The sequence below is a fragment of the Cygnus olor genome, chromosome 6 (genome assembly GCF_009769625.2).
Source record: "Cygnus olor isolate bCygOlo1 chromosome 6, bCygOlo1.pri.v2, whole genome shotgun sequence".
Lineage (NCBI taxonomy): Eukaryota > Metazoa > Chordata > Aves > Anseriformes > Anatidae > Cygnus > Cygnus olor.
The window spans coordinates 40,001,544-40,017,571 of record NC_049174.1 but is presented as its reverse complement, the minus strand read 5'-3'; the positions used below and the strand labels follow the sequence as shown (position 1 = coordinate 40,017,571).

General features: G+C 45.8%; 1 protein-coding gene across 2 annotated transcripts in view; it reads left to right on the top strand.

Annotated features, from left to right (window-relative positions):
* Positions 1-16,028, top strand: part of ACVR1 (activin A receptor type 1) — a 64,610-nt gene that overhangs the window by 25,498 nt on the left and 23,084 nt on the right. Inside the window, exons 1-4 of one of the 2 annotated variants that reach the window (XM_040562554.1) lie at positions 1,837-1,842; positions 4,663-4,736; positions 12,011-12,277; positions 12,768-12,985. In XM_040562554.1, coding sequence (XP_040418488.1) covers positions 4,670-4,736; positions 12,011-12,277; positions 12,768-12,985 — 552 coding nt within the window. In that variant the 5' untranslated portion in view covers positions 1,837-1,842; positions 4,663-4,669. Of the gene's footprint in view, positions 1-1,836; positions 1,843-4,662; positions 4,737-12,010; positions 12,278-12,767; positions 12,986-16,028 lie in introns of those variants that run through there. The other variant, XM_040562553.1, reaches the window with a different exon arrangement.

Here is a 16,028-nt window from a genome sequence, read left to right as displayed (position 1 = left end):
TTAGGAAGAAAAGAGGAAGGGGTATGTATTTGCTGTGGAACTGGAAAAGGCGTGGGGAGCAGGGTTTTCAGAACAGAGCCTTTAAAATTTTGGGACTTGATGAATAGAAACCAAGAATTCTGTCAGTTCTTGAACCTACAAGAATTAGTTGTGCATCTGTATGTTAAACTGAGTACTCTTAACTGCATGGTTTCTGACACATTCCTGCTTATTTATGCTCCTAAAAAGTTTACTTGATCTTTTCTTAGTAATCCAGAGCTGGCTTTCTAGTAATACCTGCCCGATCTGCAGCTAGGTTCGCTCTGTTGTGTGCAGTTCCACAGATGTTTGGGGATCTGTTAGCTGCCGCTTTACAAGTGGTTCTCTATTATGACCTGTAGCAAGTTTCAGATTTTCTAATTATGTGCTTTTCTAGGGGAAAATGTGAAATATTTTTTTTACTGTACGTAGACAGGAATTTCCAGAATCCTGTGTCCAGCTCTGCCATACAGCTTCTGAGATTGGGGTGGTAGGAAGTATGGCACGGAGTGCAGGAATCACAGGTGCTCGTGTTTTGAATGCCATCTAGTGGTTATCACAGCTGTGATAACTCTCAGCGTAGGACATGCCAAAGGGTTGCAGACAAATAGCAGTGAAGATTGATATGTCTAGAAAGGAAAATAAATGTTATGCATTATTCGCTGGTTGCTTTCTAGTTCCTCTTCCTTTGTCTGGATGAAATCCCACTCCCTCCCTTGAGAAGAAGTTCTCGTGGACTAGTCACCACCTGGTGTTTGAATCTGTGCGCTTACGTTGCTATGGAGATTTATTAAAGAATGTTTTGTTCTTTATGTTCAAATTTATTTTCCTTCTCTAAACAAATAGTAAGTGGAAGAGACATGCTTGCTGGTGTTACTTGAGACAGATTTTTGTTCTTATGTACATTAAGTGCTTTAAAAATAAGCCTCTTGTTAAAGCAGTGGAGGCAGAGCCTTAAACTCTCTCCCTGCTGCATTTGCGGTTTGCGACTGGCATAACCTGACAATGCAGCGGAGCAGAAGCCTGGCCGCGGCCGCGGCGCTGCGTGCGGGCGTTGGGTCTCCTTTGAAGGAGCAGCGGGCGGGAGCCGCAGGTCCCCCCTGTCCCTGCGCCCCCGGCTGCCGCGTGCGGCCGGCTCCCCGGGCTTATTTTTAACCGCTGATGGAACAGGCGCAGAATGGCAGCCAGCGAGGGGCCGCGGCAGCTCCGAGGTGCCTGGCAGGGCTTCAGCTGTGCGGTCAGCGCAGGCCGGGGCTGGTGCTGGCAGGGGCTGGCGGCAGGCCCCTGCTCCTGCCGCTAATCCCACCCGAAACGTCGTGCTCTCCTGCAGCAGGGGGCAAGGAGTGGTCAAGGTTTTAACGTAGGTAAGGGCTGCTTTTTAATTCTTAGTGGTTACTCTCACTCTCAGGTCACTTCTGAAGGAAAATGCGAGTCGTGTGGTGGAGGCCAGCGGCTCGCTCGCAGCTCCTTGCTCCCCAGGCGCCGTGCCGAGGCCGTGCAGGCGGCGCGGGCTGGCCGTGTGCGCTGGTGGGTGCGCTGGCACAGCTCCGTGCGGCAGAAGCAGACGGTGCTCTGAGACGCCCGGGAAGAGGAGCGCTCACAGGGCCGGAGCTTTGCAGAAGCAGGGTTTAACGCCGAGGCCGGCACAAGCGGTTGTGGTCTGCCGGGCGGCTCGGCAGGCCTCCGCGGGGCACGGGGTCGGGCCGAGGCTCCGCCGGCTGAGTCACAGCCGCTTGTGCTGGCCGCACGCGGGTCCTGGTGCCAGCCTCGGCGGCGTGCGCTTGTTTAGCAGAAGTCCTGGTGTCCTTCTGGGTGTGCTCTTCTGTGAAGTCATCCTTGGGCTGTGCTGCGCAGGAACCTTTCACAGTGCTTTGGACAAGGGATCAGGAACGACTGCTGTCACCGTGGTTTTGTGGCCTTTTTCCTTATTTAATCTGTTTGCCAAGGTCTGCTTAAAAATTGTCATGCTTGCAGATGAACTGCTGGCTGTTACAGCCCACGCTGGCTTTGTCCTGGTGCACAAGTGTGGGCAGGGGGATGTGGGGAGTCGGGGGGTGCGGGGCTGGCTGTAGCACTGTGCCAGTGTTGCTGCTCACCTGCTGAGATGCAGAGCAGTCGCTGCGGGTGGTGGGCGGCAGCATGGGTTTCCCTCCTCCCCGTCCCTCCGGGAAATAAAAGGCCAGGGCTTCCATATGATGTTTCTGTCTTTTTTTTTTTGTCAATCATTTTGGATATAAATTGTTTGAAAAGAAAACAAATACTTGCAATTTTTTCCTGGTTTCAGTATGCAGGCTGCTTCCTGTGCTTTCAATCCCTTCTCTCCAGCCTGCCTTCAGTTCAGTTCCGTGCCTTTAATCTCATTTCCTAGCAGAGCTCAGCTGAGTCCCTCGCTGTCCCCTTCGCTGCGCCCTGTTCCTGGCGGGCGCCAGGCTGACGTGGCTGGGTGTTGGAGGGCCCGTGGGTGCCAATGGTTGCAGGAGAGGGGCAGTGGGCAAAGCTGCGGCGTGTGGGTCTCTGAGCACACGCAGCGCTGGGGGCAGTGTGACGGTGCCCCGCCGTGAGGAAACAGTGAGCGCTGCTTTTCCTTGACCAGGCGCTGGAGGATGCAGCCACGAGCTGCAGACCGGTAGGACACCAGGGAACTGCTCGGCACTTCTGGCAGAGCAGCGCGCTGCTGGTAGTGTCGCCCCGCTCGCTCGGCTCCTTTGTCTCTGGTGCTGCCTCTGCCTCGCGTTCGCGTCCCGCTGCCAGTCCCCCTCCTGCGCCGCTCCTGCTCGAGGGCCCCGCGGGACGGCATCCTTGGAATCAAAGCTTCCTGCCTCCGCTCTCTGAGCCATCGACGTGTTGAAAGAAAGAGGGCACATCTCCTGAGCCACCTCTGTCTGGACCTGCAGAAAGTTCTCTGGGCGCAATGCTGAGAAAAGCGCTTAGGCGAGGTGCGGGGGGGCGCGACGTCGCTCCTGCTCCACGCCGACCGCGGGTGGCGGGGCCCCGCTGAGCTGACCCAGGGCGTTGAGCAGCTAGCCGCTCTCTGGGACAGCTTCCTTCCAGTTCAGACCTCCTGCTGCTTGGTTGCTCAGTGATCACGCTGCATAGGACTTTATTTTACTCTGTTTCCAGTGTGACTGCTGAAGGCCAATAATATGCGTTGATGCACATTAAGAGCGCGTTGGCCACGCATCAGGAACGAGGAAGGTGATGTTACCTAGGGAGTGGGTGCTAAAGTGAGAGTTTATATTTGCTAGAGGTGAAGCGGCGAGCGTTGTTTGATCCTTCCTTTGGGCAAAGAACCTCCATAAGAACTAAAGCTCCGTGCACTTGGGTTCATAAATTCTTGACAATCTTAACTGATGATGAAGCAATTACCGAAATCTTTCCCTTATTCTACAAAACAAATCCATGTCAGGAAATAAATACAGAAGTAAATGGCTTGGCTTTAGTCACCAAGCACTTAGGCAGCCTGCTAATGATTTGAAAAGGCAACAACAGAAGATATCTGAGAGAAAAATGGCAAATCAATTTTTTTCTTCAATTTTCATCTGCTTAATTAGAATTAATCTGAGTAACTGAACGTAAATGCTGTTTGTAAGAGGAACAGTAATGACTCGGTGCCTTGGTCAAGAGCAGGGACTTTGTTTTGAGCGTAGTGCTTCCCGCTGTTTTGGTGGCAGTCGTACAGCACGTGGTTAGGCCGGAGTGTCTCTGTAGGAGCGAAGCAGCGCGGGACTGGAGGGACTTTGAGTTGTCTGGCCCTGCTTGCTGGATTCAGTCCCAACAAAGGCTGATTGTAGTTAATCTCTGTTCCTTTGCAATGGTGATCGTTTCAGTGGAGAACTTAAGAGACAGAAGAGTTTCTTTTCAGTAGCCTGTTAAGTAATTCTTACTTCAAAGTGAAAAGAGGAGCTTTCATGTTCTTGTAAAGACCAAGTATCCTGGAAAAGATTTGAAGTATGCAAGAGAATTCACTCCTTTATTTGCTTTTTTTAGATGGAACATGTGCCTTTGCTGGTATGCTGGAAACACTCTGAGTTTTCAGAAAAGAAGTAGTTACCGATCTTCAATAGCAGAGAAATGAAGTTGGGTCATTGAGAGGGAAGCCCTTGGAAAAGAGGCATGAAGCTGGAAACTTCCAAGAGTGGTCTCTCCCTTAAAGACAGCTTGCTTTTTCTTGCCATCTAGCACTGGTTTCTGCTGGTTAAAGAAAGTTATTCAGAGTCTTCCGGCTCAGATCTTTTCTGTTTTCTCTCAAAGCCCAAACAATACATAGTTTTACGGGACTTTCTTTTAAGTTCACAGTAATTTAACTCTTATTTAACCTGGTTGAAAGAGCCTATCTTCTACTTTATGTGCCTGCTTGGCTCTGAAAGGGTTCACGTCTTTGTTAGCACTCCTCTAAATATGCACTATAGCTGCAAATGATATTTAACTCTTAAAAAAACCAATCACATTTAAGAAATTGCAGTAAATTACAAGGTTTGTAGATGAAGGAAATAACTCATTTAGGAAACAAGACCAAGCTTGGTTGTTCCCAGTCTTGTATAAGGAATTGATGAGAGACATTGAGAAACACTGACTGTGGGGTGGCTACATTTTGAGATGATAGTGAAAGCGTACACAGCTCTCAAGTCTCTTCTCTTTCCACAGGCCTACGATGATAGATGGAGTTATGATTCTTCCTGTGCTGCTGCTGCTGGCGTTTCCCCCCCGCAGTGTGCAAGGTGAGTGCCATGGTGGCGGTGCCGTAGCTGCTGCTGCTGGAACTGTGTTTGCTTCTCCATTTTGAGTTGCTTCAGGGGATACTTGTTGCCTGTTTACGTATAAAGTCTACAGTATGTACGATTGGCATAGGTCTTAGCAGGGCCTGGGGAGTGGAATGGGAAACTTGAGTGGCCAACTTTTGCTGTATGTAAGGAGCAGCTCTTTGCAGCTTGTGGGCCCAGGTGCAGTTGCATTCTTAAAGCGAGGTTGTTAAAGCTCGAGGAAGATTCTTGTGTTTGGAGCATTTAGTATGGGGTTTGATAACTTTTTCCATGACGGCTTTTGTAAAGTCGTTGGAAATGCAGAGGGGCTGGTTATCCATTGGTATTCAGCTGTGTGCTTGTAAAGATTTTAAGACATGCAGTGCATTTAAGATTTCCTTCAGCAACGTGGGAGAAGGGTATTTGCACTGCCGTGGAGAGGTGGTGATAGTTCATTTGAAGGTCTTCTGGAAGTTGTGTGAGATGGCTGCTTCCAAACAGCCTTTTTTCAGTACTGAGTAAACGTTTTCTGCAGATGGTTCTTTCTCAGTTGTAAATGCATTTCAAGTGGCTTGTGACGTGACTCTAGTGTTTGTGGCGTATTGATCATAGCATTGCAGAATGCTTTGGGTTGGAAAGTGCATTAAAGTCCATCTGATTCCAACCCCGTGCCATGGGCAGGAACACCTTCCACTGGACTGGGTTGCTCAAAGCCCCAACCTGGCCTGGAAGCGTTTATTTACAGGGATGGGGCAAATGATGTTCTTTTTTATTTACCTTGTCAAACCTCTTTCTGAAATACTCTGCTGAAATATGTTTGCTTTCAAATGCTGATGCAAAGAATAAAAGGCAGAGAATATTAAGTGGAATTGTTAGAAGGGATGGTGAAAGGTGAAAATAGATATGCAGAGGTTTAGTGTTTGATTTCAGTCATGCCTATGAATAGACAATTAAGACAAAATTTAAACAGGGAGGAACACTGGACAGATGTTAGTGGAAAACAAATCAAACTGCTAATTTTGTTGGAATTTCTGGTTAACTTCACTTGTATAGCGTGTGTAATCACGCGCTTGCACTGCCTGTGTAGTGCAACCTATAGGACAAAATAAGTAAACCACTCTACCTTCCAAAGCTGCCCTACAGGTGTTAAAATCTTAGTTGTTTGATCTGACTTCTCTCTTTAAAAAAAAAAAAAAAAAAAAAGTAGGTTTTAGAGGTGAGAACTTTATCATCGTGTTGAAAAGATGCAAGTAGGTGATCAGGAAGAGAAGAGTTACTAAATCCAAGCCGAGACATTCCTTTTCTGTTCCTTCTTTCCTGGCAACGTCTGTGATCCTAAAACCGGAGGTGTAGGATTGTGCCTGCGCTGGGAGCAAAGGCAAAGCTGGACCAGATGTGCTGCTGGAAGGGGCTGTGGAAAGTGTAGCGTGGGAGCAGGAGTGTGTGCAGAGAGGAGATGTGCAGGCGCTGTCGTCCCGTGGCCATCCGCCTGTGCCAGCTGGATGGACATCTGCGGAGAGCGGCCTCCTGCTCGTGGTGTGAGGCGGCAGTGCTGAGGGAAGCAGGTCCAGTAGCTGTGCGCCTGGGTCTGCACTTCCCTCCGTGGTGAGAGCTCCTGGGAAAGTTTTTCTAGAAGAGGCGTGACAGTCTTGCTTTCCTTTTCCTTGCTCTATTCCTTCCCTTCTCCCCCCCCAGACTTCCTGTGGTGAATTTTCTATGAGCAATTACTTGTCTAGTGCATTTCATTAATATTGCTGCTCCCCCTCTTCATGTGTGCTAGTAGTAATGCTGTTTTATTTTCTTTGGAAGCAGTCTCCTACTTCTAAGCTGGTTGTACAGAAGCATTTGGGGAGGCAGAAATACCTAGTGAACCCCTCAGCAAACGTTCATTGATGCTTTTTCATCTAAATTTTGCCTGGTTGGTGAGGAAGCCTCGTCACAGCAATGCAGGAACTTGCTGCGTTGTTTGTCAAATGCCTTTCAGTGCTGCTTGGCGTTTGCGAGTGCCAGTGGTGGGGCTGAGCCCAGGAGCACAGTCCTGTTCGTGGTGTTCTGCGATGGGACGGGGAATGGATGGATGTCGATCCTCTGCTGCCCGCTCCCGGGCATGGTTTTGTGTACCAGGCACTGTGTGCTTTTTTATGAGCTTTCCTGAAATTGTTTAGAGGTGGTTGTTTTGGTGGAGAACAGTTACCTTGTCTTTCCTTTGATATGTGCACAAAATAACAAAGTTGCAAAGCCTCCTCATTGTTTTTCTTACCCTGTTCTTTCACAGTTCAGTTCTTTTCCTTTCACTGGGAGTTGGGCTTGACTGTTATTTTACCCTTTTTCCATGAGCAAAAATGTCTGGGCATATCTTCAGGCATCATTTGGGTGCTGATGCTTGACTGTTCCTGCATTGCTAGCAGGCTTCAGAAGGTGGAAATAAATATGACTTTTTTAAAAAAAAAAGGCAAAACTAGGTAGAATTCCAAGTGCAGAAATGTCTTTTCCTTACTTGATTGTCCAGAAAATACTTATAAAATAAAAGTTTATTATGGCTCCAACTTCTGTGTTACTTTGTTAGCCCTGTAAAGTACGGAAATAAGCTTTTTTTCATTTCCCAGCAAACTAAGCCGCTATTAAAGCACAGTACTTTCTATATAATGTAATGCCTATACTTAATATTGTACACAGGGAATCATAAAGGCAAGATAACCATCAAAAAAAAGTTGTCTAATGTACAGCTGAATGGACTCAAGTGATTTTAAATTTTCCATGTCTGCTTTCCTTTGTCTGCAATTAATTAAGGGATGAAGCCCTAGCAGATCCCACCTCTACCCCTAATCCTAGTCATTTAAGAAGAAAAATAATACAGCTGCTTTTGAATATTTTGACCTTTGAGTATGAAGCCTTTCTCACCGTCCCAGAGCTTTCAGCAGCTCTGCGACTTGGTGTAGGATTTGTAACCTTTGTAATTTGGTTGGAAGTCATCCCCTTTGGAAGGAGCGATCCCCGGTGCCTGAGATGCATGATGCAAATGCCCAGAATCATTCTCTTAAATGTGCATGGCCTTTCAGTCAGGTCTCAGCTGCAGCCTGGTTGATTCAAGGCTCGCATACCTCCCTCAGTTCTTGGTCGCCTGCCTATATTTTCCAGTCACGTATGAGGAGGTATTGTGGGTGCGTGTAGGTTATCCCTCCAAACACTCGCCTGACTGCGTTCTCTCTAAATGTTAATGCATGTACTATTGTTGTACTAGGTCTGTCTGCAAGTTGAAATTTTGAAAGGATATGCAATGGTGCTGCATTGCTGGAAGGAAATGATTTGGTACTATTAAAGCCCTTCTTTAATATGTAATTTAATTAGAGACCGAGTTCAGAAAGAAAACTGACTCTTACTACAGTGCATGTTTTGACTTTTTGTATGGTTTGTATTAGCTTGTTATTTGTTGATCTTATCACATAGCTAACATAGCATTTATTTCAAATTACAGTTAACTGAAATCAAAAAAAACTTTAAGAAACTCTTGCTTCAGTAAGAGTAAGAAAAGGTGGCCTAGTGCCTATTTTACTAGCTGTTTGGTTAGAACACAAAGCATTCTTTTAGATGTGAAGAGATCATCTCAAAATCAAGGTGCATTACCAGAAACATTTTATAGTGTATTTCTCTTTAGAGAGTAGAACTTGATGTTCAAACAGTTACCAAAATGTTTACAATCCGAGAGTTGGATACAACATATGAAATAAAACTGCCTAGATTAGTAACTGTTCTTGTGAAACAAAATTCACATAGAAGTAAACACTCCTCATCTTTGTTTCCTTGCATATATACATTTCCATAGTTAACCCAGTTCCCAAAATCTCCTGTTTTGGTGTCATGTGGATTCAGATTGGAAAGGCTGGGCTGTGCCTGCCCACAAGAGCACTGTGCAGCATAGCATATTCTGTGCAGTCACAAAAAGGACCTCTTTAAAGAGGGCTAAACATTGTAATCAGTAAAATGGAATTTCCAATGTGGAGTATCTTGTGGTGTTTAAATACCTAGATGATTAGAGTCAGCACTCTAACTGTTGACTTTTGCAAAGTGAATAAGCAAACAAAATAGAGGAACTTCAGCTGCAACACTTCCGTAATGATGAACTGTGTGTGAAATTTACTTGAATACAAAGCTCTGTGTGAAGTTCCTGTGAATCTGTGTGGCAAGTCAGATTTTAGGTGTACGCAATATACATGGACTGAAAGTGCAGCAATGCGACTCCGCATTACGAAACAAATGTATACGCAGCACATGTGTTCAGGTAATGGAAGCATTTCTGAGCTTGGCTTCCTGCCCGCATGTACTGCCTGGCTGCTAGCTGGCCTGACAGCCGTCCGCGCCTGGAGCTGTTGTGGAGCAGGTATCCTCCTCTGACCGGGTGTGCTGGGGGAGCTGGTCGTTTCAGCCGTCATCTCTGGATTGCAGCCGGCCTGTGGCATTTGCTGGTCACACCTGTCCCACAAACTTGCTAGCACAGCTATGAGAGCTGTGGAGAGGCAGCATCCAGCACAACTGCCTCTTCTGTGGATATGCTGTATGCCAACAAAGCTGCGCTTTGCATGTATGGCTAGATTCACTTTGTGAAAATACTGCTAGAATAAGCAACGCTTTGGAGTTGGCTTTGTGCACGCTGAGAACATCTTGGGGCAGCGTGGTGTTTAGTTTGTAAGCATGCACTGAAGCAGTGCCTGTCTGTCTCAGGCTCTCACCTGCAGGCCTGGCGCAGCTGGCGGCCCGCTGAGACAGCGGCAGAGGGCACGGTGCTGGAGCTGCGTCTGCAGCCTGAGTCAGCTCTGGTCTGAGAAAACTCAGCCTGCTTAGGGGAAAGTGGTGCTGCAGGAGCATTAACGATGGAAGGACCAGCTGGTAGGTGGTAATACACCATGCAGCTGGAGAACCACCTGAGTAAACAAAGGAGCAGTTTGGGCACAAGGAGTAACAACTGTCATGAAGGAGCGTCTTTATGTGTGGGCTCTCTGCAGCAGGTAACTATCTGTATGGGTCCGTCGATGTGCTGGGATCTGTAGCAGTGCACGTGCACAGTCAGCGTTACTGTGCCGTCACGCTGCGCAACATGGCTCTGCCTAGCACCTCCGCGTGTCTTTTGAACCACTTCCCCTGCCTTCAGACTGGAGCAGTCTGGTCACAGGATGGGGTGTGTGTCCAGAGCTGCAGTGCGTTAGTTCACTGCTTGTAAGGGATGTCAGGTTGCTCTGTGTGGGCCGATGAACTGGCCGGTGCGGTTGCTTCTTGAACCATTTTGGGGTTCCAGAGCCGCTCCAAAGAGCGGCGTGTGAGGGGAGGCAGCTTTCTGCCAAAGCTCTTCCTCTGGTTTGCGCGAGTTTCCCTCAGTCTTGAAGTGTCCTTGGGTCACGAGGCGAGGGAAGCGCTGTGCTGGAGCAGGCTGCAAGCCAGGTGAATTTTCCTTGCAGATGGAGGATGTTTCGGATGAAGGCGAGTAGGTGTGCGCTGCGGGGCGGCCATTTCTGCTGTCACTGAACAGCAGGGCTGGCTGGCTGCGGCCTGCAGGCTGCGGCGGCCCACACGCCTGCTGGCTGGTGACGATAGAAATGTCTCGCTCGCTGGGAGGCGCTGAAACCCTCGCTACTAGAGGGCTAGACAGAGATCTTTACCGAAGGCACAGCTCTTGTCTGGCAGATCGTGGCCATGCCTCTGGAGAAAATCCCTCAGGCCTCTGGCTGTGAATGCCATCAGTGATTCCAGCCGGATGAACTGCGATTAAGGGCTTGGGTTTTACACCACCAGTTGTACACCACCGCTGCTGCGGGCGGAGAAGGAACAGAACATTGATTATAGGAATCTGTCTGATGTCTTTTTTTTCAAGTTCCACAAAATTAGCAAGTTATTAGTCAGGACGTTTAAGTCTGGGTTTTTGTGTACCAGTACTTGAAATCAACGTGACGGATGCTGCCTGATTTCAGAACACTTCCCCTAATTTAGCTTTTGTTAGTGATTCCAAAATAGAAAATTGTATTTGTGTACTTGTTCATTGTGGGAGGAGAGGAGGAAAATAAACTGAGTTATATTCCCAGTGGGCAGGCTCTAATGATAGGTTTGAAAAAGTCAAACACATGGTGGTACGTTGCTGCTATTTTAGGAGCACCCACCGTATTTGTGGTTGGAAACTTTGTTAGAACTGAGAAAGAACGTGAGTTAAGCTGCTGTACGCGTGTGTACACATGGGGTATGTGTGACGGTGGCATGTGTGCTGTCCTGCAGTTAGGCCTCTCCTCAGTCACCTGTGAGCGCGCAGCAGCCCTGTGCCGTATACCACGATGCACATCTGTGTTTTCCGGGGTGCTGAAGAGTTGTCAGTGTTTCTCATTCACTGGTTGAGAGGTGTGCTCTCCTTTAGTCAAAGACCAAAATGACCAGGTGTTCTGGGAGGTGTGTTAAAGGCACGTGCCATTCCTGAGAACAGCCGTGTGCGCAGCTCTGCGCAGGGGCACTGTTTTTTTTACAGCTGAGGGTCTCTGGACGTTTTGCTGATGATACTTGGAAGAAAAGTCTCCAACTTTATACTATTTTTTTCTTGAAAGTTCTTCCACTTTCTTAGCATTTAGAGTTGGAAGGGATGCAGTGTACTTGCTGATAGTACGTACTGCTTTTGTTTGCTTTTTATGTCCGTGGTTATTCAGGTTCGCAAGCTACTTCTCAAAGGCTTGTCTTCTTGGGGGAGTTGTTCCAAATTTACTGTTCAGGCAAGCTAATTAAACCCACCAAGCCCTGTGTTGCTGTGTCTACTGGGAATTTAAATGGCCTTAATTTGGTTTAGTTAGTCATTTCGAGAATACTTGAGAAAAAACATTTCCATATAGACATACAATGTGGTTTAGCAAATCTGCTTTAAATTTACACTGTTAGTTTTTCTCTGCTGAATGTTCCTGTGTAGATGACCCTCCCGTACTGGATACCTGAAGTCATGCGCACATGTGTGAGGCAATGTTAAATGTCACTGAACTCTGGAAATTTGAATGCTTGGAGTGGGACAGATGAGATTGGTATTTCTTTGATGGTGCAAGCTCATACTTCTGTCTTGCTGAAACAGATAAATCAGTATCATTAGCTCCTACTTGGCGGCTCTTCAGTGCTAATTGCAAGTGATATTTCTTCCCTTAAACAGAAGATTTTATTGTCAAATAACTGTTATCACTAAATACGTGAAACTAAAAGAGTATGATGGTGTTTCTTTCTCAACTCTCTATTTTTTACAGACGACGAGCTGAAGCTGAATATGGTCCACTACGAATGTGTGTGTGAGGGCATGTCCTGTGGGAATGGAGATCGTTGCCAAGGCCAGCAATGTTTTGCTTCTCTAAGCATTAATGACGGTGCTAAGGTTTACCAGAAAGGCTGCTTCCAAGTCTACGAACAAGGGAAAATGACGTGCAAAACACCACCATCTCCTGACCAAGCAGTCGAGTGCTGCCAAGGATACCTGTGCAATATGAATATCACTGCACAGTTGCCCTCTTCTAAAGGTGAGAGGTTAATTTATATAATGAATTTTGAGAAAGAAAAATGGTTAGCTTTGATCTGATGTAATGGGAGTGAGATGGCTTCTGTGCTAGTGAAAATCAGGGTTTAAACAACACAGTGAGTCTCTTCCTACTTTCATTCTCTGTCTTGGAGTCTGCTGGCATACATCTGATGTCCATAGGTTGAGTAATCTGTATTGCTGAGTGAATGGTGGGAGTTGAAGTGCAGAGCTGAGCTGCAGACTGTAAGCAGGCTGTGGTTGCTAATTCCCCTTTCATATGTGGGATTTGATCTGGAGGGGCCGGGGTAGTTCTGGCAGTTGTGCAAGGAGTCACTGTAGTAGAACTGCAGAACAGAACTTTGGCTGTGTTAGGACCAACCTCTCTTCTAGTCTGGGTGGCTACCGAGTTAAATGTTCTCAGTGCTACTGGTTGTAAAAAGACATTCATTCTCTGGGAGTTCTCAAACTTTTTTTGTTCTTTCCTTTCCAAGGGCAAACCCTTCAAGGAGAAGCTGCAGGTTACAGCATGGAAACACTAATTATCGTTATACTGGCTCCTGTGATAGTGTTGATATTTTTTTCTGCGGTAGCTGTGCTGATCATCCGGAGAATACAGAAAAGCCATATGGAGAGGCTAAATTCTAGAGATGCAGAGTATGGCACAATTGAGGGACTCATTGCATCAAATGTTGGGGACAGTACATTGGCAGTAAGTAATCTTTATGCACGGTAAAAATATGACCTTTCTTCGCTTCCAAACCCTCTCATCTATCCCCTCATGGATGGATGAGAAATTCTCTCCTCTTTATATTTCTCAGATAAAATCTTTAGAGCCTCTTCAAACATTAAGAGTTTCGGAAGTATTTCCCTTGTTGGTGCTTCTACTCCATAACATACCTTCACCGAAGAGTTGAAAAGTGGCTAAAGGAGGAAAAAAAAGTCCAAAACAAATGCTTTTAACAATATGCTGCTATATACATTGGATGGCTATTTTCTTTGTGTTTTTGACTGTAATTCTCTTAGTGGGAGAAAGAAGGTTATTCCTTACTTAAGGAAACTCCATATTCAGTTTCTTCATCTTTGCTAGAAAGTGTTGGTTACCCCCAGTTAGGGGAGCAGTTTTGACTATGTCCAGAAACATACCACAGAAAACTGCTGCACCTACTCACACTGAAGTTGACAACTGCTTTGCAGACCCAGCTGTGGGCATTTCTAAAAAGGAAGATGGATCTATGGGACCACTAAAAAAATCTATTCTGGGGAGCTGGAAACTTTCTTGCATTTCTGTTTTTGGGGCAGAGATGTTTCTAGAAAATACTGCTGTGAATAAGAGCTAGAAGAATTGCTTTCATCACAGGATAGTATGTCCTGACAAATACATTTGAGACGGTCAGTAAGGGATACCACTGGAGCAGGTAAAATTCTTTTTTGAGGAAGAGTAAGTTAAAACTGATAGTAGTCAGACTCCCAGTCATCTGGATGACCCCAGTATGCATTTCTGAAATAGTCTGTGTAGGGAGCAAGTAAACCAGCGTTTCATCCAGGAAGGACCTGGTTCTCCTGAAAGGGTGTAGTATGGAGAGATGCACTGCAGAAGATGGATGGGAATTAGTTTTCCACCCTCTGCAGTATAATGATGGGGGGAGACATCAAATAAGCAAGGATAAAAATGTAGAAGGTGGTGTGACAAAGTGGTAACTGGCAAGGAGTTCCATTGGACCAAAGATTTTTCTAGAATGCTGCAGGTCTGTATACGTTCAACGAAACAGTATGAGAAGACTGTATGTTGCTGATCACGTAAAACAGAAAACTAACCACTGAAAGAAGCCCCCAAAAATCCTGCAGAGGGGTTCCCGTCCCTGATATTAATGTGCTTGGAGGTTGGAAGGGCATTAGAGGAAAGTATCTCATGTATGTTACAGTGCTCCCACACTTGCTTCTAATTCACTCCACTTACAATAGCCTAACACTCAAATACCCCAAAGTCCCTATATACTTCTCCATATGGAGAGGGACTGTCAGGGAATGTGGTGATAGGACAAGGGGTAACGGCTTTAAACTAAGAGAGGGTGGGTTTAGATTAGATGTTAGGAAGAAATTCTTTACTCAGAGGGTGATTATGCACTGGCACAGGCTGCCCAGAGGAGCTGAGGCTGTCCCAGCCCTGAGGGTGCCCAAAGCCAGGCCGGATGGGATTTGGGCAGCCTGGGCTGTTGGGAGGTCCCAGCCCATGGCAGGGGATGGCACTGGGTGGGCTTTGACGTCCCTTCCAACCCAAACCATTCTGTGATTTTATGATATACCTAATAACCCAATTCATTCCATGACTAGTACTGTAATAAAAGGACATTGCTTTGGGGTATGATCAGAGATAAGATACTGGTCTGTAGGGACCTTACAGTGGCCACCCTGATAACTGCAGGATCGAGTACGCTGTAAACTGCAGCAGCTTCATGCTACTGCCCTGTTGTTCTGCTTCAGGTTGGCCATATATCAGCTATACTTGGCAATTTTTAAAATGTCTCTGGCTCTCTTTATTTAGCCCAAAAGGCTTGATTCTCTGTTTTAAAACAGTCAGTTTTGATGTGTTCACCACAAACCAGGCATACGTACAACTGATTCTGTCTTTAAGCACTGACTTCCAGCTTCTACTGGCTCTCTTATCAGTGCAAGGCCATTTCCATTCCATTTGCAGACCTTTCACACTTTGTCATTTAATGTTCCTTGAAAACAGTGGTTAAAGCCTGGGAAGAATAAATCAAATTCCTTTCAAAAGAAGTAGAAAAAGTTGCTAACTGTAAGTTGTTTTGTTTAATGGAGCAGTTTTGTTCACAGCTGTCAAACCCTTGCAGCTTTATGATTGTAGTGTCACTGCTGTGCCTCTTGGATGTTGACGTGTTTAAAAAAAAAAATTTGATAGTTCCTTGTCTGTAAATGTTCATCTAAACATCATCTAAGTCTTTGGTCAAGATTTTTCTTCTCCATTGTGTGCTTTAAATCTCTAGTTTTGTTACACATCAGGTTTGCTTACATGTAGGATTAGTCTCCATAGTGTAATGAATACAGCCCTAAGCTTCCTCATGGAGAATGTAAAGAGTGGGGGCCTCCTGAAATCTTGTTTTTACAGTCATTGTTGTAGATAAGTTTTTGCCTCTTTCTGATACAAGCAGGAAGGAAAATGAGCTCTCAGTTCATATTAGAAAGCAAAATAGCGGTCTCCAGTCACTCTTAAATGATCTTTCTCTTGAGCACTCACTAAAAAATTGTTAAGAGAAATGGGATTTCACTGGATCTAGCTGAAGCCTGGTAGTGCAGTTTGCTGGGAATATTACAGTTGATTATGTTTATGCTTTTCTATCCTATTTTTGTTTTTAAAGAAAAAGTCCAGTAATACAGGGCACCTACTTATTGATGTTTTGAACTAGGACATAAGTCCAGCTATAAAAGTAGCTCGGTATTAGTACTTAAAAGGTTAATAATATTTTAACATTCAATCAGAATCTTTTTCATATTTTTTGAGCTTACACCTTAAAGTCTGGTTTCCATGCACTAAAAATACCAGAAAGTGATAAAACTCATAAGAAGTCATGAAAGGTTTTCTGGGGTATCAATTGCATGTCTCGTGTAGGTGATACAGGTAATAGTCCCATCACCTTGTTGATTTCAAAACTGTTCTCAGTTGTTCGTAACCATGTCAAATCTGAATAGTGTGGGCCAAAACATTCCACAGAATCACAGAATGGCTGGGGTTG